General features: G+C 47.1%; 1 protein-coding gene across 1 annotated transcript in view; it reads right to left on the bottom strand.

The window, feature by feature from the left end:
* LOC117522987 (cilia- and flagella-associated protein 46) overlaps positions 1-24,026 on the bottom strand; it is a 316,276-nt gene that overhangs the window by 197,235 nt on the left and 95,015 nt on the right. Inside the window, exon 20 of the mRNA XM_034184405.1 lies at positions 17,026-17,154. Within this exon, the coding sequence (XP_034040296.1) occupies positions 17,026-17,154 (129 nt within the window). The remainder of the gene's footprint in view (positions 1-17,025; positions 17,155-24,026) is intronic.

The following is a 24,026-nucleotide window of genomic DNA, read 5'->3' as shown; positions in this document are numbered from 1 at the left end:
GTCCAATGAAACAATCGGTCAGCTTAGGTGAGTCCCTGTGCAGAGGGATGTTTTTTGTGGAAAGCCAGACCTCCTGCCCGGGCTGGTAAGTGAGGGCCGGGGCTCGTCGGCGGTCTGCATTGGTCTTCGCCCGCGTCCGGGCTCTCAGAAGGGCAGAGCGGGCTGTCCGCCACACCCGATGGCACCTTCTGAGGTGGCCCTCGACCGAGGGGACCTCGACCTCTCCCTCCATGGCTGGGAATAATGGGGGCTGGTACCCCAAACACACTTCAAACGGGGAGAGGCTGGTCGTCGATGAGATCTGGTTGTTGTGGGCATACTCGATCCAGGCCAGGTGTTGACTCCCGGCCATCGGGTGTGCAGAGGTGACACACCTCAAGGCCTGCTCCAGATCTTGGTTAGCCCACTCTGCTTGTCCGTTGGTCTGGGGGTGGTACCCGGACAACAGGCTTGCGTGGCCCCGAGTTCCTACAGAAACTCCTCCAGACTTGCGAGGAGAACTGGGGACCACGATCCGATACGATGTCAGTCGGGATACCATGCAGATGCACGACGTGGTGGGCCAGGAGGTCTGCGGTCTCCTGGGCCGTCGGGAGCTTCGGGAGGGCCACGAAGTGGGCCGCCTTGGAGAACCTGTCCACTATTGTCAGGATGGCTGTCATTCCCTGGGACGCAGGGAGGCCCATAACAAAGTCCAGGCTGATGTGAGACTAGGGGCGTCGAGGCACGGGCAAAGGCTGGAGGAGTCCCTTCTCTGTTTGATGCCCCTGGTGCATGTTGTGCAGACCCGGACATAATCCCGGACGTCAGCTTCCATTGACGCCCACCAGAACCGCTGCCGGACGACTGCCACGGTTCTTTGCACCCCTGGATGGCAGGAGAGCTTGGAACCGTGACAGAAGTCCAAAACCACAGTCCTTGCGTCTGGTGGGATGTATAACCGGTTAGCTGGTCCACCGCCGGGGTCCGGGTGACAAGTCAGGGCCTCCCTGACCACTTCCTCTACGTCCCACGTGAGGGTGGTGACGACATTGGACTCCGGCAAGATGGTGTCAGGTGGATCCGACAGCTCTGTTTTAACCTCATCTTCATGCACCTGGGACAGTGCGTCAGACCTCTTGTTTTTGGTACCGGGGCGGTAGGTGATATGGAAGTTAAAACGACCGAAAAACAGTGACCAACGGGCTTGCCTGGGGTTCAGACGTTTAGCGGTCCGGATGTACTCCAGGTTCCGATGGTCAGTGAAAACCGTAAATGGAACCACAGCTCCCTCCGACAGGTGTCTCCACTCCTCAAGGGCCTCTTTCACCGCCAGGAGTTTCCGATTGCCGACGTCATAGTTCCGCTCTGCCGGGGTTAACCTGCGGGAGAAATAGGCACAAGGGTGGAGAACCTTATTGGACTCCCTGCTCTGGGACAGCACGGCTCCTATCCCTGAGTCAGAGGCATCCACTTCAACGATGAACTGGCGGTTAGGATCGGGCTGCACCAGAACTGGCGCAGTGGAAAACCGGTGTTTCAACTCCCTAAACGCGGCTTCGCACCGATCCGACGAGGTGAAGGGGACTTTTGTGGAGGTCAGGGCTGTAAGGGGACCAACAACCTGACTATAGCCCTTAAGGAACCTCCTGTAGTAATTTGCGAAGCCGAGGAACTGTTGCAGCTTCCTACGGGTTACCGGTTGGGGCCAATCTCTCACCGCCGCTACCTTAGCCAGATCGGGTGCGACTTTGTTGGAGGAGATGATGAACCCCAGGAAGGACAAGGAAGTACGGTGAAACTCGCACTTCTCGCCCTTCACAAACAGCCGGTTCTCCAACAACCGCTGCAGGACCTGACATACATGCTTAACATGGGTCTCAGGGTCTGGTGAGAAGATGAGGATATCATCCAGATACACGAAGATGAACCGATGCAGGAAGTCCCGCAAGACGCCATTAACCAACGCTTGGAACGTCACGGGGGCGTTGGTGAGGCTGAACGCCATGACCAGGTACTCAAAGTGACCTAAGGGGGTGTTAAATGCCGTCTTCCATTTGTCTCCCTTCCGGATCCGAACCAGGTGATAAGCATTTCTGAGATCCAGTTTCGTTAATATTTTGGCTCCATGCAGGGGCGAGAACACTGAATCCAATAGAGGTAACGGGTATCGGTTGTGAACCGTGATCTCATTCAGCCCTCTATAATCAATGCATGGACGGAGTCTGCCGTCCTTCTTGCCCACAAAAAAGAAACCTGCACCCAACGGGGAGGAATAGTTCCGGAATAACCCGGCAGCTAAAGAGTCCCGGATGTAGGTCTCCATTGATTTGCGCTCAGGACGTGAGAGATTGTACAGCCTACTGGACGGATACTCAGCGCCCGGAACCAAATCAATGGCACAATCATACGGTCGGTGCGGGGGAAGCATGAGTACCAGATCTTTGCTGAAAATGTCAGCAAGATCATGGTACTCAGCCGGCACCGCCGTAAGATTGGGGGGAACTCGGACCTCCTCTTTAGCAGTCTCACCGGGTGGGACCGAGGATCTTAAACACTCCCAGTGGCAGGTTTCGCTCCATTGAGCCACAACCCCAGTCGGCCAATCGATCCGGGGATTGTGCTTAATCATCCATGGATAACCCAAAATAATTCTGGAGGTAGAAGGTGTTACAAAAAACACAATCTCCTCCCTGTGATTTCCAGATACAACCAGTGTTAAGGGCTGTGTCTGGTGTGTTATTATTGGAAGAAGGGTGCCATCTAGTGCCTGTACCTTCAAAGGTGAAGGAAGGGCCACTAGAGGGAGCCCTACCTCTTTCGCCCATCTACTATCCAGTAGATTCCCTTCTGACCCTGTGTCGATTAGTGCTGGGGCATGAAGGGTTAAATCCCCACAGAGGATTGTGACTGGGACTCGTGCAGATTTTCGTGTGTTTCCCGCGTGTGTGTTATGGCCCACCCTTAGCCCAGTCTCTACGGGCGAGCGTTGGCGTTTAACCGCTTGGGGCAGTTTTTCTGCAGATGCTCACTCGAGCCGCAGTAAAAGCACTCTCTGCGGGCCAGCCTCCTTTGTCTGTTGGCTGATTTCACTTTAGCCCTGCTCGTGTCCATAGCTTCGTAAGCAGGGGGAGCTGTTGTCACGCGGAGCGCTCTGGCTTTGGAGCGGGGAGAAGGCGGCACTGCTTCAGACCTGGAAGGGAGAGGGGCGGCGCGTGCCCGGCCACGTCCTTCGTCTCGCTCCCGTCGATGTTCTTCTAATCGGCTGTCTAACCATATTACTAGGTCCATAAGCCCGTCTAAATCCCGCGGCTGATCCTTAGCCACCAGGTGCTCCTTAAGGGCCGGAGACAGCCCGTTTACAAAGGCAGTGCAGAGCACTACCGTATTCCAGCCGGCCCTTGCTGCCTCGACGCGGAAGTCGACTGCATACTCAGCGGCGCTCCGACGCCCCTGTCGGATTGACAGTAGCACATTAGAAGCAGTTTCGCCTCGATTGGGGTGATCGAACACCTGTCTGAACTCCCTCACAAACCCAGTGTATGTCGCTAGGAGCCGCGAATCCTGTTTCCAAAGCGCCGTAGCCCAGGCGCGTGCCTCACCTCGAAGCAAATTAATAACATAAGCCACCCGGCTGTGGTCTGACGCGTACATCACGGGGCGTTGTGCAAAGACGAGTGAGCACTGCATCAAGAAGTCCGCGCACGTCTCGACACAACCTCTGTACGGTTCCGGGGGGCTAATGTATGCTTCAGGGGATGGGGGGGTTCGTTGAACGACCACTGGAGGGTCTCTATTCAGCGACAGGTCCGCAGGAGGAGGAGCTGCAGCCGTGCCCTGTCTGCGCGCTTCCACCTGAGCGATGAGAGCCTCCATCCTACGACTGAGCAGTATATTCTGCTCGGTCACCAAATCCAGCAGAGCAGTGAGGGTAGTTAATATCTGCTGCAACTCACCCGACATGTCTCCTGCTGGAGCCTGTGCACCTTGCATTTCCATTGATTGTTCAACAGGTGGTATGTGCCCCTCGGAATCCATGACGTGGCCGAGTTATCCTGTTGGGGAAAGTGAAATGCACGGACCCACACCAGGGGACGTAAATAAACGGCCAATAGAGATGCCAATAAATACAATTTATTGCTGCAAATGTGCACAACAGGTCAAATACTGCTTTTAGTCTGTCAATCAAGCTACACAAAAGATGACGCGTGGGCAGGCCTGAGGGTAGGAGACGCCTATCCAGAGAAGAGCCGGGACCCATGAGGTTCCACCGCCAACAGAGACCTGCAACACACCGGAGCCGCCAAGTCCTGAGTCCCCAGGTGGCCACCGCTTCCAGCTGTCAGATCCGGTACTGCTGGCAGGAACAGACACAGGTGAAAGGTGGGTGTGTGTACACCCAGCAAACAGTCAGCAACTCAGTTATCCTCTTGGAGGAATAAATCCAGATACTCCCAGAGTGCAGAGGAAAAATTGGAGGACGTGTAGTGTCAAATGTTATACTTAGTAAGTAAGAAGTTAGGAGTGGAGACGCCAACTCCTCCAACTTCCACAAACTCAGCTACAAGCTGCAAGTATAAATCACAACTGCAAGATTTCAGAAAACAATGAATGTGCGAACGGCACAAAACGGCTGAGATAGTTTACCTGACGGGTATGCTGATAACTTGGCAGAGTTATGGTGTCTCTCCCAGGCTTTTATGGATGTGATGTGATGATAACTGATGACTGACAGCTGTCAGCTCAGGTGCTCCTGGTGCTCCTGCGAGGCGACTGCGCCCTCTGGTGCCTGAAACCCGACAACAGGTAGGGCGCCCTCTGGTGGTGAGCCAGCAGTACCTCCTCTTCGGGTGGCCCACACAACACTATTGGCATGAAATTTTCACCAGATGTTCGTAACAACCCAAGTAATCCACACATACAAAGAAATCAAACCATAGATGTCCATAAATTATGTGCAATAACACACAAAAAAGTATTGAACACCTGAAGAAAAGAAGGTGCAAAAAGACATGGAATGCCAAGACACCAGCTGAAATCTATCTTCTTCTTTGTCTTTCGGCTGTTCGCGTTAGTGGTCGCCACAGCAGATCAATCGTTTCCATCTCACCCTGTCCTCTGTATCTTCCTCTGTCACACCAACCACCTGCATGTCCTCTCTCAGCACATCCATGAACCTCCTCTTTGGTCTCCCTCTTCTCCTCCTGCCTGGTGGCTCCATCCTCAGTATCCTTCTCCCTATATACCCTGGGTCTCTCCTCTGCACATGTCCAAACCATCTCAATCTCGCCTCTCTGACTTTGTCTCCAAACCGTCCCACCTGAGCTGTCCCTCTGATCCTAATCTTGTCCATTCTTGTCACTCCCAAAGAGAATCTCAACATCTTCAGCTCTGCCACCTCCAGCTCTGCCTCCTGTCTTTTTGTTAGTGCCACTGTCTCTAAACCATACAACATAGCTGGTCTCACTGCTGTTTTGTAAACTTTCCCCTTCACTCTTGCTGATATTCTTCGGTCACAAATCACTCCTGCCACCTTTCTCCACCCACTCCACCCTGCCTGCACTCTCTTCTTCACCTCTCTACCACACTCTCCATTACTTTGAACAGTTGACCCCAAATATTTAAACTCATCTACTTTCACCACTTCTACTCCTTGCAACTGCACTATTCCACTGGGCTCCCTCTCATTCACACACATGTACTCAGTCTTGCTTCTACTGACTTTCATTCCCCTTCTCTCCAAAGCATATCTCAACTTCTCCAGACTAGACTCAACTTGCTCTCTACTCTCACTACAGATCACAATGTCATCTGCAAACATCATAGTCCATGGGGACTCCTGTCTGATCTCATCTGTCAACCTGCCCATCACCACTGCAAACAGGAAAGGACTCAGAGCTGATCCTTGGTGTAATCCCACCTCCACCTTGAATGAGTCTGTCATTCCGACTGCGCATCTCACCGCTGTCACACTATTCTTGTACATGTCCTGCACTACCCTAACATACTTCTCTGCCACTCCAGACTTCCTCATACAATGCCACAACTCTTCTCTTGGCACCCTATCATAAGCTTTTTCTAAGTCCACAAACACACAATGTAACTCTTTCTGTCCTTCTCTGTACTTTTCCATCAGTATTCTCAGAGCAAACATTGCATCTGTAGTGCTCTTTCTCAGCATGAAACCATATTGCTGCTCACAGATCTTCACCTGTTTTCTAAGCCTAGCTTCTACTACTCTTTCCCATAACTTCATGCTGTGGCTGATCAGCTTTACGCCTCTGTATTTACTGCAGCTCTGCACATCACCCTTGTTCTTGAAAATAAGAACCAGCACACTTCGTCTCCACTCCTCAGGCATCCTCTCACTTTCCAAGATTTTATTAAACAATCTGGTTAGAAACTCTACTGCCATCTCTCCTAGACATTTCCATGCCTCCACTGGAATGTCATCTGGACCAACTGCCTTTCCACTCTTCATCCTCTTCATAGCAGCCCTCACTTCTTCCTTGCTAATCTCTTTTACTTCCTGATTTACTCTCACCACATCATCCAGCCTTTTCTCTCGCTCATTTTCTTTATTCATCAACTCTTCGAAATATTCCCTCCACCTTCTCAGCACACACTCCTCACTTGTCAGCACATTACCATGTGCATCTTTTACCACCCTAACCTGCTGCACATCCTTTCCAGCTCTGTCCCTTTGTCTGGCCAATCGGTACAAGTCCTTTTCTCCTTCCTTACTATTCAACTTCTTGTACAGCTCGCAATATGCCTTTTCCTTTGCTTTTGCCACTTCTCTTCTGGCCTTATGCCGCATCTCCTTGTACTCCTGTCTACTTTCTTCATCTCTCCGACTTTCCCAAAACTTTTTCGCCAACCACTTTCTCCTTATGCTTTCCTGGACCTCTTCATTCCACCACCAAGTCTCCTTGTCTTCCTTCCACTGTCCAGATGTCATACCCAGTACTGCCCTAGCTGTCTCCCTCACCACATCTGCAGTACTCTTCCAGTTGTCCAAAATTGCTTCCCATCCAACTAGTGCTTCTCTCACCTGCTCGCTAAATTTCACACAACAGTCTCCTCCACCTCATCAGTGCAAATTAATATCAGCTGGTTCAATCACAATGGATGACCTATGAAAACATGTTTCATTACCAAGATGTCACACAAGAAGCATCTCATGATGGGTAAAAGCAAAGAGCTCTCTGAAGATCTTTGCAACATTATTGTTGCAAAGCATACTGATGACAATGGTTACAGAAGGATTTCTAAACTTCTGAACATTCCAGTGAGCACCATGGGGCCATAATCTGAAAGTGGAAAGAACATAATTTCACCATAAACCGGCCATGACCAGGTGCTCCCTGCAAGATTTCTGACAGAGGACTGAAAAGAATGAAGGGTTGTCCAAGAAGCAAGGACTGCTTCAGAAAGAACTGGAAGTAGTGGGTACAAATGTTTCAAAGGGTCTGGCGGTGCTCTGCCAGGAAAAAATTGAAATCGCAGATGCTCTCAGATGCATTCTGGTACATTTACAGGTCTATTCACCCACCAAAAAAATCTCCAAAAAATTCAATTTTTGTTGGGTCAGATCAGTTTGTTCACCCCAGAGGAGAATCTTTCCCATATTGGCAAGATTACAAAACAATAATACCAGTGGTGGGCACAGTTCCGATAATCCGATAACAGATAATTATCGAAGATAATGTTTTCATTATCGGATTATCTTTTTAGATAACTTTAAAAACCATTATCAGACTAATTATCTTCTGATACATTTTTGTCCGATAACATAGTAAACAAAGATGAACAGTGACAAACACTTTTAAAATTTAAAATCAGCTGAACACCTACCTGTTAAGAGTTTCCTAACAGATGCATAGTTCTACCCTCTGCAAACAGAAGAAACCACTCTATGCTCTGCAGGCAAAAGAGAACAGATCTCAAAAAAAAAAAAAATCATTTCCTTAAACACCATACTGATACGCTGGTAATATCACCCAAGTCATCCAGAGGCATACATTTTTAACTTATCTTTCAAATTTTAACCAAACTAATTTTGGACAAGTTATTTAAAATTACTGTCATGTCTGACGTTTTATAAAGTGAAAATATCAGATATGTTTTAGTTTTAAAGTAATTGCTAATTGTGCTAATTTTAAGGTTTTAGTGAGCACATGCTGTGCCCAGCAGTGCATTATGGGTAGGATAGCCTAATCTCAGTATGTTCACAACAGGACAAATGCATTTCAGACACTCTGTTCCGGCTCCACGGACAGCAGCATTAAACTCCAGTGCCTAAAACTCTCGTGAATGTATTCTCTGGGTTTATAGACGTTACTGTATTTGCGTTTGTTAAATTCCATGCATCTTAAAGGTAGCAGACACGGATTATCTGGGATTTTGTTTAGGCAAGTTTTTCAGGCCTCTACTGCCATCTACTGGCCAGTAGTGTTCATGGCAGTATTCGCCCTAAGTACTAGCGTCTGGGCACCAGTAGATGGCAGTGTTCTATTTATTTTAACCGCGGTTATATCAGATGGTTGTCAAATCAACTTTTTGGCTTTGCAAATGGCTTCTTTTTTTTTTTTTTTACAAATTAAGTTTAAAAACAAAACAACAAAAAAAATAACATTACAAGACAGCTCTGCGGTGTTTGCACAGGCACAGTGCAAGCAGTTGGACGCTTGTAGCTCCTCAGCAGCAGGATAACCTCACAACGGCCGACCAGAATAATATCAAACAGGTTTGATTTTCATTCGACCATACGATTGGTGATCAGGAGGTGGTTGTGAGATGTTAAACGCAGCTTGTTACACCATGTACACTACACGATGCAGGATGCGCGATTAACCTGAAACTCGGTCCAAAAAACTTCTCGCACGAATGAAAAATCATCTGAAAAAGGGCCAAAACTCGCAGTGTAAAGCCAACAATTATGTGTCAAGACAATATTTGAGTGCACGTTTTACAACATCATCAAACGTGCGCAAAGCACTAATAAAATGAGTGCACATTCTCTCCACAAGCAAAACATTTTGCGATGACACATCCAGGGCTCCATAAAAATGCCTGTTTTTACAAATAAAAAATCAAATATTTTACAAAAGCACATTTATCTGTAAACACCAACACACGGCACACGTCACATTAACGTGTTGGTTTACATAATGAATGACTGAACCAATCAGTGTTTAGCAGAGGCACTTTTACCCAGAATCCTTTGCGATCTGTCTGTGTTTGTTACAAAACCTCAGAATTAGTGCATTATTCAACATTAAAAGATATATGTTATATTTTACCTTTGTACAAATGATAGAATTGACATTAATGGAGTTATTCTATCGGTATTAATGTTATTTATAAATCAAAACCATACGTCAGCATGACTTTATTTTCCAAGACCTCCGCCTGAACGGAGGATTACACTTGATAGAGAGCTGGGCGTTATGGCTGCTTTCAGGGTGTCTCTCAGGGGCAGGATGTTCAAAGACAAAAGTGTGGCCTCATTGTTTGGGGTTGTTGTCACTTTTAATATTACTAGAAGCTATTGTGGCGTTAAAACTCAAATTCAGTTTATTAGTAGTTGCAAAAGGACTAGAGACAATATTGGAATTTATCGGTTATCTGTAACTTCTGATACATTTTTGGGTGGTTTATCGTTTTATCTTTATCAAAGATAACTTTTCAGTTATCTGATTATCTGTTATCAAAGTTAATTTTTTAGTTATCTGTGCCCACTACTGAATAATACACAGTCTGTCACATGGATTAAAATATGGGTTATTACTATTTGATAAGACCATATATTTGCATTGGACTGTGACTGTTCTCTCTCTACATTTATCTAAACATTTCACTTCAGCAATTTGTGCTTTTATAACAATTGATAGTGTCTGAAAATGAACTAAAATAAAATTTGATACAAGTAAAGCTGCATCTACTGTTCCTTCAGTCACCAATATAACTTTTAGTTCTCAGAAACACTGGTTTGGGTTAAATTAGATTCTTATTCACTTCTATAAACACAATAACACAGATTTTTCCATCCAGTGCTGACGTCAGCATTTCTTGGATATTCACAACTTAACCATGACATTGAAATCATAAACATTCATTATTTGTATATTATATGGTGCTTTTCCTCTAACAAATGAGAAAGATTGCTTGCTTGTTATGATGCAGCCTCTCTCTCTGCCTCACTGAGTCTCATGAATTGAGTGCATGTGTCTCTCTACACAGCTGCAGTTACTTTTCTGATTAGTACTCCGTCTTCTTAAGGCTCTCTCCACTGTGAGTCCACGCTAGATTATGTGTTCCAATGTTGTCTTCTCTCCAACGTTCCTCATCTGAGTTTTCTTAGTTTTGATCTTGGCTTGTTTAGGATTCTCCGGCCTGCCTTTGACCTTTGACCCTGTTATCCTGAGTGAGAGGTTTTGCCTGAGTCCTCAAGGACTTGATCTGCCAAATATTTGGACTTTCTGTTTATGATCCCAGCTTGTTTGATGACTGCCACACACCTGTCTGATGAACAAAGGGAGTCCCCTGCGTCACCACGTAAATTCAATAGCAGTGAAGAGGATTGTGAGATTATTATTATTTTTTAAGGAAACAGGATTGTGCTTTTTGCTGATCAGGAATTATTCTGTGTTCAGGGCTATATGCCCTCATCTGCATTAACTTCTTTGTGAACACAGGATTTGGAAATGCACCCGCTCTGTCACTGTGGCCCTGTCCTGCCTCCATGTTCCCCAGAAACCATTGTCTGCTCAATCCTTCATTCCAACAGTTCAGACACAATAAAGCCTGTTTATCCTTTCAAATAGATATTCAATCTGCTGCATTGGGATTCTTATGTCATTGTTCACAACATTGCTAGTTTTTGCGAGCATTCAGCCCTGTCCACATAGGAATGTGTTCAGGTGTGTTGGCATTTCATCCACACAGAAATGGTGTTTTCTGTGTATGAAAATTCAACCCAGTCTCACAGCAAGTTGTGATTCAGCAGCACAAAATATACAGTGGAGAAAATAAGTATTTGACCCCCTGTCAGTTTTGCAGGTTTTCCCACCTACAAAGAATGGAAAGGTCTGTAATTTTTTTTTATCATAGGTACACTTCAACTGTGAGAGACAGAATCTAAAAAAAAAAAAAAAAAAATCCAGAAAGTCACATTGTATGATTTTTAAATAATTAATTTGCATTTTATTGCATGAAATAAGTATTTGATCCCCTATCAATCAGCAAGAATTCTGGCTCTCACAGACCTCTTGTTCCTCTTATTCTGCACTCTTTACCTGTATTAACTGCACCTGTTTGAACTTGTTACCTGTATAAAAGACACCTGTTCACACACTCAGTCAATCACACTTCAACCTGTCCACCATAGCCAAGACCAAAGAGCTGTCTAAGGACACCAGGGACAAAACTGTAGACCTGCACAAGGCTGGGATGGACTACAGGACAACAGGCAAGCAGCTTGATAGAAGACAACAACTGTTATGATTATTTATTAGAAAGTGGAAGAAACACAAGATGACTGTCAATATCCCTCGGTCTGGGATTCCATGCAAGATCTCACTTAGTGGGGTAAGGATGATTCTGAGAAAGCTCAGAACTACACAGGAGGACCTGGTCAAGACCTGAAAAGAGCTGGGACCACAGTCACAAAGATTACATTCGTAACACATCATGCTGTCATGGTTTAAAATCCTGCAGGGCTGCAAGGTCCCCCTGCTCAATCCAGCACATGTCCAGGCCCATTTGAAGTTCACCAGTGACCAGCTGAATGATCCAGAGGAGGCATGGGAGAAGGTCATGTGGTCAGATGAGACCAGAATAGAGCTTGTTGGAATCAACTCCACTTACCATGTTTAGAGGATGAGGACAACCCCAAGAAAACTATCCCAACCGTGAAGCATGGGGGTGGAAACATCATACTCTGGGGTTGCTTTTCTGCAAAGGGGACAGGACGACTGCACCGTATTGAAGGGAGGATGGATGGGTCATGTATCATGAGATTTTGGCAAACAACCTAATTCCCTCAGTAAGAGCATTGAAGATGGGTCATGGCTGGGTCTTCCAGCATGACAATGACCCCAAACACACAGCCAGGGCAATGAAGGAGGGGCTCCATAAGAAGCATTCCAAGGTCCTGTAGTGGCCTGGCCAGTCTCCAGACCTGAACGCAATAGAAAATCTTTGGAGGGAGCTGAAACTCCAAACCTGAAAGATTTACAGAAGATCTGTAAGGAGGAGTGGACCAAAATCCCTGTTGCAGTGTGAAAATTTGGTCAAGAACTACAGGAAACATTTGACCTCTGTAATGGCAGACATATGTTTCTGTACCAATGGTTAAGCTCTGTTTTTCTAGGGGATAAAATACTTATTTCATGCAATAAAATGCAAATTAATTATTTAAAAATCATACAATGTGATTTTCTGGATTTTTTTTTTTTTTTTAGATTCTGTCTCTCACAGTTGAAGTGTACCTACGATAAAAATTACAGACCTCTCCATTCTTTGGAGGTGGGAAAACCTGCAAAACTGACAGGGGGTCAAATACTTATTTTCCCCACTGTACATTGTAATAAGATATAAGTGTAATAAGATATACCTTACTGAATTTTCATTAATCTATTGGTTCGGGATATTGTGATGAAAAGCACCTCATTTTCATCACGGCAGCACAAATTCATTCTAATTCATTCTGTGATGGCTGCACCAAATTAAAAGTGAAGTGGGGGGGTTGGGGTGGTTATGGTTAGAGTGGGGGGAAGGAGTAGGGTTAGGTTATGGTTAAGATTAGGGTTGGAGTAGGAGTAGGGTTAGTAATAATGAGTTTAAAAAACGCTGTCACGAAAATTTGACTCATTTCGTGATGGGAGCACAAAAAAAAACAAACAAACAAAAAAAAACATGAAACTGGGCTGGAAAATTATACTTTTTGGAAAATGAGTGCAAGTGGTTGAATCTGAGAATGAAGCCTTTGCGGACAATACAGAACTTTTCTGAAACAACAATGTCGTAGCTCCACCTCTTTAACCTCAGTGTAATTCAACATACTTGAATGTTTGTCTTGGTGAATCCTTAATGGGAATTTATTTTTGTGGCTGTGATAGCTGTGCTGAATGCTGGCTTGAATAAATGGAGCATTGTAACACTGATAAAATACTTGCAGAAAGGACTTTCAGCTTTTAATTATTATTTTTTTTCTTGTTGGTGGAAAAAGCACTGGTGTCCTCTGGTTCAGGCTGAGAAATGCATTCGGAGCAGACAAACACAGAGGGCCTTCTTTGGAAATGCTGCATTTATTCACAATTAATTTCCATGATAAGGAATCAAAGTATTTCCGACTTGTACTTTCCGGCCACCATAATTTCCAGATGACTTCTTTAAAAACAAGGGCATCTTATGTGGATAACAGTTTTCATCAGGCTGTGATAATGAATCCGGTTGAAAAGATGCAACACAATGACTTTATTATTTATATGCATATATGCTTTATATTTCCTCAGTGTGTGACTGGTTTTAATATTTGAAACAGTATAAATCAAAACTGTATGAATTATCACGTGAGGACATTGAAAAAAAACATAGGGTCTGTAGATGCTTTACTGCATCTCTGTATTTATGTGGCCCATCCTGTAAAGGGAGAATGGTGTACAGGTAGCATTGAACAAGGTATATTGTTTGGGAAGTAAGCACACTAAAAACTTGGCACCACCATTCTGCCACAATTAGTTTGAAAATGTAATGAACTGCAGAATGTAACATACATTCATTTTCTATACCGTTATTCCAATTAAGGGTGACAGGAGAGCTGGAGCGAAGCTGGGCGAAGACGACGAAGAAGAGGAGGAGAACGTTTCCACAAACAGCGGGAGAAGAAGAAAACTAGAAGGGTGGAAATGAGAGTGGGGACTTTGAATGTTGGTAGTATGACTGGTTAAAGGAGAGAGCTGGCTGATATGATGGAGAGAAGAAAGGCAGACATATCGTGTGTGCAAGAGACCAAGTGGAAGGGAAGTAAGAACAGGAGCATCGGCGGTGGGTACAAGTTGTACCATGGTGAGGACAGGAAGAGAAATCATGTTGGGTTCATTTTAAAGGAAGTGTACGTTAAACGTGTGTTGGAGGTTAAGCGAGTGTCTGACAGGGTGATGAGTGTGAAGTTGGAAATTGAAGGGGTGATGATGAATATCATCAGTGCATATGCCCCACAGGTAGGTTGTGAGATGAAGGAGAAAGAAGATTTCTGGAGTGTGTTAGATGAGGTGGTGGACAGTGTCCCCAAGCATGAAAGAGTGGTGATAGGAGTGGACTTCAATGGGCATGTTGGTGAAGGGAACAGAGGTGATGAGGAAGTAATGGGTAGATATGGTATCAAGGATAGGAATGGGGAAGGACAGATGGTAGATTTTGCAAAAAGGATGGAAATGGCTGTGGTGAATACCTACTTTAAAAAAAGGGAGGAGCAAAGGGTAACATATAAGAGTGGAGGAAGGTGCACACTGGTGGACTACATTCTTTATAGGAGATGCAAACTAAAAGAAATCAGAGACTGTAAGGTGGTGGCAGGAGAGAGTGTCGTTAGACAGCATAGGATGGTTGTTGTAGGATGACTTTAGAGGTAAAGAAGAAGAAGAGAGTGAGAGCTCAACAAAGGATCAGATGGTGGAATCTGAAAGAGGAAGACTGTTGTGTGAAATTTAGCGAGCAGGTGAGAGAAGCACTGGCTGGAGGGGAAGCAATTTTGGAAAATTCAAAAATTACTGTAGATGTGGTGAGGGAGACAGTTAGGACAGTATTGGGTATGACATCTGGAAAGTGGAAGGAAAACAAGGAGACTTGGTGGTGGAATGAAGAGGTCCAGGAAAGCATAAGGACAAAGAGGTTGGCAAAAAAGTTTTGGGATAGTCAGAGAGATGAAGAAAGTAGACAGGAGTACAAGGAGATGCAGCGTAAGGCGAAAAGAGAAGTGGCAAAAGCAAAGGAAAAGGCATATTGCGAGCTGTACAAGAAGTTGAATAGTAAGGAAGGAGAAAAGGACTTGTACCGATTGGCCAGACAAAGGGACAGAGCTGGAAAGGATGTGCAGCAAGTTAGGGTGGTAAAGGATGCACATGGTAATGTGCTGACAAGTGAGGAGTGTGTGCTGAGAAGGTGGAAGGAATATTTTGAAGAGCTGATGAATGAAGAAAATGAGTGAGAGAAAAGGCTGGATGATGTGGTGAGACTAAGTCAGGAAGTACAAGAGATTAGTAAGGAAGAGGTGAGGGCTGCTATGAAGAGGATGAAGAGTGGAAAGGCAGTTGGTCCATATGACATTCCAGTGGAGGCATGGAAATGTCTAGGAGAGATGGCAGTGAAGTTTCTAGCCAGATTGTTTAATAAAATCTTGGAAAGTGAGGGGATGCCTGAGGAGTGGAGACGAAGTGTGCTGGTTCGTATTTTCAAGAACAAGGGTGATGTGCTATGACTACGCCTTGATATCCTGTCCATGAATATCACAAACAGGACTGGTGACAAGGTACAGCCCTGGCGGAGGCCAACCTCCACCGGAAACAAGTCCACCTTACTGCCGAGCACCCGAACACAGATCTCGCTTTGCAAGTACAGAGATTGGATGGCAGTGAGAAGGAAACCCCTCACTCCATACTCTCGCAGCACCTCCCACAGTATCTCCCAGGGTACCCGATCATACACGTTCTCCAAGTCCACAAAACACATGTATAATGGGTGGGCATACTCCCAGGCACCCTCCAGGATCCTTGTTAGAGTAAATAACTGGTCGGTTGTTCCACGACCAGGACAAAACCTACATTGTTCCTCTTTTTTTTTGCCGCCATCAGAATATGTAAATTGTGGTTAGATGGTCCTTAGATAACACATGGACCGCCGTCCGTCGGGTAGGTGTCCCATCTCAATCGCACCCGGAGAGTTATGAACATGGGCGTCACACTCACCACCAGCCGATTATGACCAACTGTGTGGACTTCCACAGATGGCTGTCAGAATGTTTTGGAACTGAAATCCGACACCTTTCGGATGTGTGTCAATTCAGAAGTCAGACACCACTCTGTGTGATTCCGGCTATGTGTGATGGGGGTATTAGAGTTCAATAATGGAATTAGAAGTGCACTGGAACCAAGGTTGTATAAACTGAAAATGACTAATTTCCGGCATTGGATCAGACTGTGACTCTGGATGTGGATTTGAAAGTTTAATAGCATTAACACCCGAACCACAATTCCTGATATGGGATTTTCTGAGATAACAAAACTCAATGAATAATAATAATAAAAAAAATAGTAAGAATAGGTATGAGAATTCTTTGCAAAGGTGTAAATATGAGTTTGTGGGAGACTGATGTCCTGCTTATGTTGTCTTTTTGTTTGTTTATTTATTTGTTTGTTTGTTTTTTGCTTATTTGTTTTTGTGGTCAATACAGTTATATTTTGACATTTCAACACAACTGTGACAATCATTTACTACTTGATCTTAAATGACCACACTTAGATGACGCTGTGCTGAAGGAATGGCTAAAATTTAATTATGCTAACTAATAAAAATGATATTTAGCTCCAAAAAAGCTACACAGATTCCTCCTATCAATCACTGTAATTACAGTCTTGCACAAACTCCACAGGGAATTCTCATGCCACAATGAAGGGGCATGCACATATTAAGTGGTTAGATGAAGATGAGCCAAAAAAGTGAGCAGTTTCTGCATTAGGGAAATGTAAAAATGAGTCTGATCTGTATGCAACACCAGTAATCCTGCACTCTGTACAGGTACATCCCTGTATTACACTGAAAGCAATATGTTTCACACTCCGAGTGTTTATTATTTTAATGCAGTCATGATGCCTTTGTGATTCAAATTCTTACGCAACACCTAACACTACATTTCTAGTTGTAACTGTGCCTGAGAAATAACATCTTATGAACAGTGCATTGAAACCTTGATTTGGGCTGTAAGATTACTTTAATAAGATGAAAGCAACCATAGACCTATCTGGACAGACAAGACAACGGTACCTTATCAGTGTCCATCTTTATGTGAATCTGCTGTTGCAAGAGTCTCTTGATTTGGACCCATGTGGCCACAATTTGTTTCCTTACTGCGATGTGGACAGTATCTGATATGTGAAGGGCATATTCTGAAACCTAAGATAGAAAGAAAGCAACAAGCAAACAATTAAAAAAGCTTAAAGCATTGCCACATATTGCATTTTTCTTGAAAATTTAAATGCCTATCAGATGACAGATCTTCTAAAGTGTATCTTCAATAGAGTAAAAATAATTAGCCAAAGTAGCGAATTAAAATATAATATTAAGCCAACAAATGCATTAATAGTCCAATAATCTTTTGAACCTAGTCAGACAATGTTGTGTTTGGGTCAGAGGAGTGCTGTATCCAAAGAGCTTGCCAGAGAGTACACACACACTTAATGTACAAAAATGTAGGCAGGGACAATTTACAAGGTGACAAATTAAAAACGCAGTCATGCTGAAGCATCTCAACAGAAAAGTGTGGTTAAAACAGCATTAACTAGCTAAGGCTACGTTGCTTAGTTCGCTAGAAAAATGTGTAAATGGACCGAATTTTTATAGTGCTTTTCCATCTGAATCAGAAGCTCAAAGCACTTTACATCGATGTCTTTGCACACACACACACCTATGACAGGGTGCTGCCATGCAAGGCGTTCACTATACACCGGGAGCAACTTGAGGATTAAGGGCCTTGCCCAAGGGCCATTAGTAATTTTCCAGCCTGAGGGGGTTTGAACTGAAGGCCATCTGGCAGCTGCTTATGCAGTCGACTTCCGCATCGCGGCTGCGAGGTCCGGCTGGAATAGCACTGCCCTCCGCGCCGCCTTCGTAAACGGACTGTCGTTAGTTCTGAAGGAGCACCTGGTGGCCAAGGACGAACCGCGGGATTTAGACGGGCTTATTGATCTCGTTATATGATTAGACAATAAGTTAGAAGAACGCCGTCGGGAACGAGACGAAGGGCGTGGCCGGGCACGCGCCGTCCCTCTCCCTTCCGGTTCCGACCGAGTTCCGCCCTCCCCACGCTCCACGGCCTCTACGCTCCGTGTGGTGACAGCTCCCCCTGCTGACGAAGCTATGGACACGAGCAGGGCCACATTTAGGGCACCAGATAGACAGAGGAGGCTGGTCCGCGGAGCGTGCTTTGTTTGTGGCTCAATAGAGCATCAAGTGAGGGACTGCCCCGAGTGGTTAAAACACCAACGCCCGCCCCTAGACACTGGGTTAGGGGTGGGCCAAAACATTCACGTGGGACATACCCATATTGCCACACGACTCCCACTGACAATCCTTTATGAGGATTTAACCCTGAAGGCCCCAGCACTGGTGGACACGGGCTCTGAAGGGAATCTGTTAGACAGCAGATGGGCCAGGGAGGTAGGGCTCCCTCTAGTGGCGCTTACCTCGCCTGTGCAGGTGCGGGCACTAGATGGCTCCCTACTCCCTCTAATCACACATAAGACACCACCAGTAACTCTGGTGGTGTCAGGAAATCACCGGGAGGAGATCGAGTTTTTTGTGGCTCCTGCTACTCCCGCGTGATTCTAGGGTTCCCCTGGATGTTAAAACACAATCCCCGGATCGATTGGCCGTCCGGGGTAGTGGTTCAGTGGAGCGAGACCTGCCATCGGGTATGTTTAGGTTCCTCGGTTCCTCCCGGTTCCCAGGCTAAGGAGGAGGTCAGAGTCCCGCCCAATCTAGGGACGGTGCCGGTTGAGTACCACGACCTTGTAGATGTGTTCAGTAAGGATCTGGCGCTCACCCTTCCCCCCCCACCGTCCGTACGATTGTGCCATTGATTTGGTTCCAGGCGTTGAGTTCCCGTCCAGCAGGCTGTACAACCTCTCACGACCTGAGCGCGAATCAATGGAGACCTACATCCGGGACTCTTTAGCCGCCGGGTTGATCCGGAATTCCACCTCCCCGATGGGTGCAGGTTTCTTTTTTGTGGGTAAAAAAGACGGCGGACTTCGTCCATGCATTGATTATAGGGGACTGAACGAAATCACGGTTCGTAATCGATACCCGTTGCCCCTGTTGGATTCAGTGTTCACGCCCCTGCATGGAGCCCAAATATTCACTAAGCTAGATCTTAGAAATGCGTATCACCTGGTTCGGATCCGGAAGGGAGACGAGTGGAAGACGGCATTTAACACCCCCTTAGGTCACTTTGAGTACCTGGTCATGCCGTTCGGCCTCACAAACGCCCCCGCGACATTCCAAGCATTAGTTAATGATGTCTTGCAGGATTTCCTGCACTGATTCGTCTTCGTATATCTAGACGATATACTCATCTTTTCTCCGGATCCTGAGACTCATGTCCGGCATGTACGTCAGGTCCTGCAGCGGTTGTTGGAGAACCGGCTGTTTGTGAAGAGCGAGAAGTGTGAGTTTCACCGCACATCTTTGTCCTTCCTGGGGTTTATCATCTCCTCCAACTCCGTCGCTCCTGATCCGGCCAAGGTTGCGGCGGTGAGAGACTGGCCCCAACCCACTAGCCATAGGAAGCTGCAACAGTTCCTCGGCTTTGCAAATTTCTACAGGAGGTTCATTAAGGGCTACAGTCAGGTAGTTAGCCCCCTGACAGCCCTGACCTCACCAAAAGCCCCCTTCACCTGGTCGGATCGTTGCGATGCCGTGTTCAAGGAGTTGAAACGGCGCTTCTCGTCTGCACCCGTTCTGGTGCAGCCCGATCCTAGTCGCCAGTTAGTGGTTGAAGTGGACGCCTCGGACTCAGGGATAGGAGCTGTGCTTTCCCAGAGCGGGAAGACCGATAAGGTCCTTCACCCGTGTGCCTATTTTTCCCGCAGGTTGACCCCGGCCGAACGGAACTATGACGTCGGCAATCGAGAACTCCTTGCGGTGAAAGAGGCTCTTGAAGAGTGGAGACATCTGTTGGAGGGAACGTCCGTGCCATTCACGGTTTTCACTGACCACCGGAACCTGGAGTATATCAGGACCGCCAAGCAGCTGAACCCCAGGCAAGCCCGCTGGTCACTGTTCTTCGGCCGTTTTGACTTCCGGATCACCTACCGTCCCGGGACCAAGAACCAGAGATCGGATGCCTTGTCCCGGGTACATGAAGATGAAGTCAAAGCGGAGTTGTCGGATCCACCGGAACCCATCATCCCGGAGTCCACTATCGTGGCCACCCTCACCTGGGACGTAGAGAGAACCGTCCGGGAGGCCCTGGCACGAAGCCCGGACCCCGGAACTGGGCCGAAGAACAAACTATACGTCCCACCAGAAGCTAGGGCTGCAGTCCTGGACTTCTGTCACGGCTCCAAGCTCTCCTGTCATCCAGGGGTGCGAAGAACCGTGGCAGTTGTCCGGCAGCGCTTCTGGTGGGCGTCCCTAGAGGCCGACGTCCGGGATTATATCCAGGCCTGCACCACCTGCGCCAGGGGCAAGGCTGACCATCGCAGGGCACCAGGCCTACTCCAGCCGCTGCCTGTGCCTCATCGCCCCTGGTCCCACATCGGCCTGGATTTTGTCACGGGCCTCCCGCCGTCCCAGGGCAACACCACCATCCTCACGATAGTGGACCGGTTCTCCAAGGCGGCCCACTTCGTGGCCCTCCCGAAGCTCCCAACAGCCCAGGAGACAGCGGACCTCCTGGTCCACCACGTCGTCTGGCTGCATGGGATTCCAACAGACATCGTCTCCGATCGCGGTCCCCAGTTCTCCTCGCAAGTCTGGAGGAGCTTCTGCCGGGAACTGGGGGCCACGGTGAGTCTCTCGTCCGGGTACCACCCTCAGACCAACGGGCAAGCAGAACGGGTAAACCAGGAGGTGGAATAGGCTTTGCGCTGCGTGACTGCCGCGCACCCGGCGGCCTGGAGTACCCATTTGGCCTGGATCGAGTATGCTCATAACAGCCACGTGTCTTCAGCCACCGGCCTCTCCCCTTTTGAGGTATGTCTGGGGTATCAGCACCCGTTGTTTCCGGTGGTTGAGGGAGAGGTCGGTGTGCCCTCGGTCCAGGCCCACCTACGGAAGTGCCGTCGGGTGTGGCGTGCCGCCCGTTCTGCTTTCCTAAAGGCCCGGACGAGGGCAAAAGCCCATGCAGACCATCGGCGGGCCCCGGCCCCTGCGTATCGGCCAGGGCAGGAGGTGTGGTTATCCACAAAGGACATTCCCCTCAAGGTGGACTCCCCCAAGCTACAGGACCGTTACATCGGCCCATTTAAGATCCTTAAGGTCATCAGTCCAGCCGCGGTGAGGCTTCAGCTTCCGGCCTCACTGCGGATCCATCCTGTGTTTCACGTGTCCCGGATAAAACCACATCACACCTCACCCCTCTGTACTCCGGGTCCGGCACCGCCTCCTGCCCGGATCATCGATGGCGAGCCGGCTTGGACTGTACGCCGGCTTTTGGATGTCCGTAGGATGGGCCGAGGTTTCCAGTATTTGGTGGACTGGGAGGGGTACGGCCCCGAAGAACGCTCCTGGGTGAAGAGGAGCTTCATCCTGGACCCGGCCCTCCTGGCCGATTTCTACCGCCGCCACCCGGACAAGCCTGGTCGGGCGCCAGGAGGCGCCCGTTGAGGGGGGGGTCCTGTTGTGTGGGCCGCCAGAAGAGGAGGTACTGCTGGCCCACCACCAGAGGGCGCCCTGCCTGAAGTGCGGGCTTCAGGCACGAGAGGGCGCAGTCGCCTCACAGGAGCAGCCAGGGTGACAGCTGTCACGCATCACCTGCAACAGCTGTTACCCATCATCTGATCAGCAGGGGAATATCAGCAGGATGACGCCTCCACCTCTTTGCCGAGATATCGTTCTACCTGGAAGGTAACGTGCTCAGCTGACTGGTTAACAGTGATCTTTTGTGACTTTTGTGAGTTGTTTAGCTGACTCCTTTTCCAACGAGTGGTGGAGGTAGTTTTCCTGCCGTGCGGATTCCTGGGTGCAGACGCACCCACATTTAATTGTTCTTTTGTTCCTCGCCAGCAGTACCAGGTCCGACACTCGAAGGCAGTGGCCACCTGGGAGTTCGGGACTTGGCGGCTCCAGTATTCTGTACACTGTGTCAAATATGTCATAGCACTACAGTTGCCACAGCAGTGTTTGCACTTCCTGAAGCATTTATATGGACATTTTGAGAAAAACAAAGATATACTTGTTGCATATCAGTGTACAAGGTCTATTAGAAAAGTATCCGAGAAATTGTGGATGTGCCTGGACATGCCAGAACATGTCCCATGAGGCTTCATCACAGCGTTGCTTTGCGCCATGCGGCACCGCCGCGACGCGCGGAATTCCTCCGCACGTCTGTCTCAATGTGCCGAAAAAGTGCTGATGTCCACGTCTTTTCACAATTCCTGTGCTACTCAGACAACGTCCCGGATAAAACACAGCGTCCAGTTTGGAAATGAATGGCACATTCCACTGTTACAGGAGTTTTTGTCATGGAAAGAGGAGCGGAGGCTTTGCGTGTCACGGCGGTGCCGCATGGCGCACAGCAACGCCGTGATGAAGCTTCACAGGACATGTTCTGGCATGTCCAGGCACAGCCACAATTTCTCGGATAATCACTCGATGGAAAAACCACCAACAACTGTCTGAACGCCATCTCAAAGCCGTCCTGTGAGACCAAAACTGAGGTGGTTTTGTCTCGCTCCAGTAGCGAATCCATCGTGACGCGCGAAGCCTCCGCTTGGCTTTCTATGACAAAATCTCTTGTTAAAAGTGAAATCTGCCAGAAAATGGTTGATGTCCAGCTCTTGTGATAACCAGAGAAATGGCATACAATGGTCACGGATCCAGACAGCCATCCGTTTAGAAATGAAATGGTCGTTCAGCCTGTCGAAGGCGGCTTCAGAGCATGGCGCGCCCCACAGCCGCTGGGGGCCGTCCTTAAAGCGACAGTAACACTCCTTATTCTCTACCAAGCCCGTAACATTTTCACTGAAAGCCAGATAAATTTTTCGAATGGTTTCCAGCTGCCAGTCTCTAACAGTTTCTATAAAAATTCTGATGGAAAAAAAGCCCAAATCATTCCGCCATTTCCTGGCAATGAAACAACGACGAGGGGGCTGGACCACTCCTCACTCAAAGCCTGCTCACAGGCAAATGACGCAACCGATAGGCGTGGAAAAACTCACGCATGCGCATGAGGGTTCAAGCTTGTCTGACGCAATCACATGTGATTCAAATCAATATGGTTTTTGAAAAAAATAATAAGGTCGGATACTTTTCTAATAGACCTCGTATTTCATGTTTTGTGTGGTCAGTTTCATTTCATTTGTTAATATATCTACTCCTGGATTTAAGGCCTGCAATGCATTCCAAAAACATTGCATTGGAGATTGAAATGTTCCTCAAAGAATGATTGAAAGGGATTTGTATCAACCTCTACAGTGCATCATTAAACCAGTGGTTCTCAAGTAGTAACGGAGCTGGGAGAGATGAAAATGTGTGGGTTAGTTGGTACTGAAGGAATTTGACTGTGTAATCTGAGTGCATATTTTAAGTGTGTGACCTCTGATCTCTCAGATTATACTGCATCAAGAGTTCATCCATCAATAGCTGATATAACAACATGGATAATGAATTACATTACCTTTGGTATACATGACAGTACAGAGTTACAGAGTCACAAATGGTACCTAGCAGTTTACTGTGCAAAAATGAAGCCTTATGTTGACCTTGTCCAGAAGCAGCATCAACCTTGTCATGGAATTCATCTGGGCTGAACCATCACACAGTGAAAATGTGTATTTTGGTCATACAAATCAGTATTCTAGATCTTTTTTGGAAGAAATAGACAATGTGAGTTCTGGACCAAAGACTAAAAGGACTAGCAAGAATGTTATCAGCTACAAGTCCAAAGCCAGGATCTCTCACAGTATATAGTTGTGTCAGTGTCTTTGGTAATGGTAATTTACACATCTGTGATTGCAGCATTAATGCATAAAAGTACACTGACATTTTAAAGCAAAATATGTTGTCTTCAAGACATGATCAATTCTAGGGACGCCCATGCATAT

Source organism: Thalassophryne amazonica, chromosome 13 (genome assembly GCF_902500255.1).
Source record: "Thalassophryne amazonica chromosome 13, fThaAma1.1, whole genome shotgun sequence".
Taxonomy (NCBI): domain Eukaryota; kingdom Metazoa; phylum Chordata; class Actinopteri; order Batrachoidiformes; family Batrachoididae; genus Thalassophryne; species Thalassophryne amazonica.
This window is presented reverse-complemented; position numbering and strand designations above follow the sequence as displayed.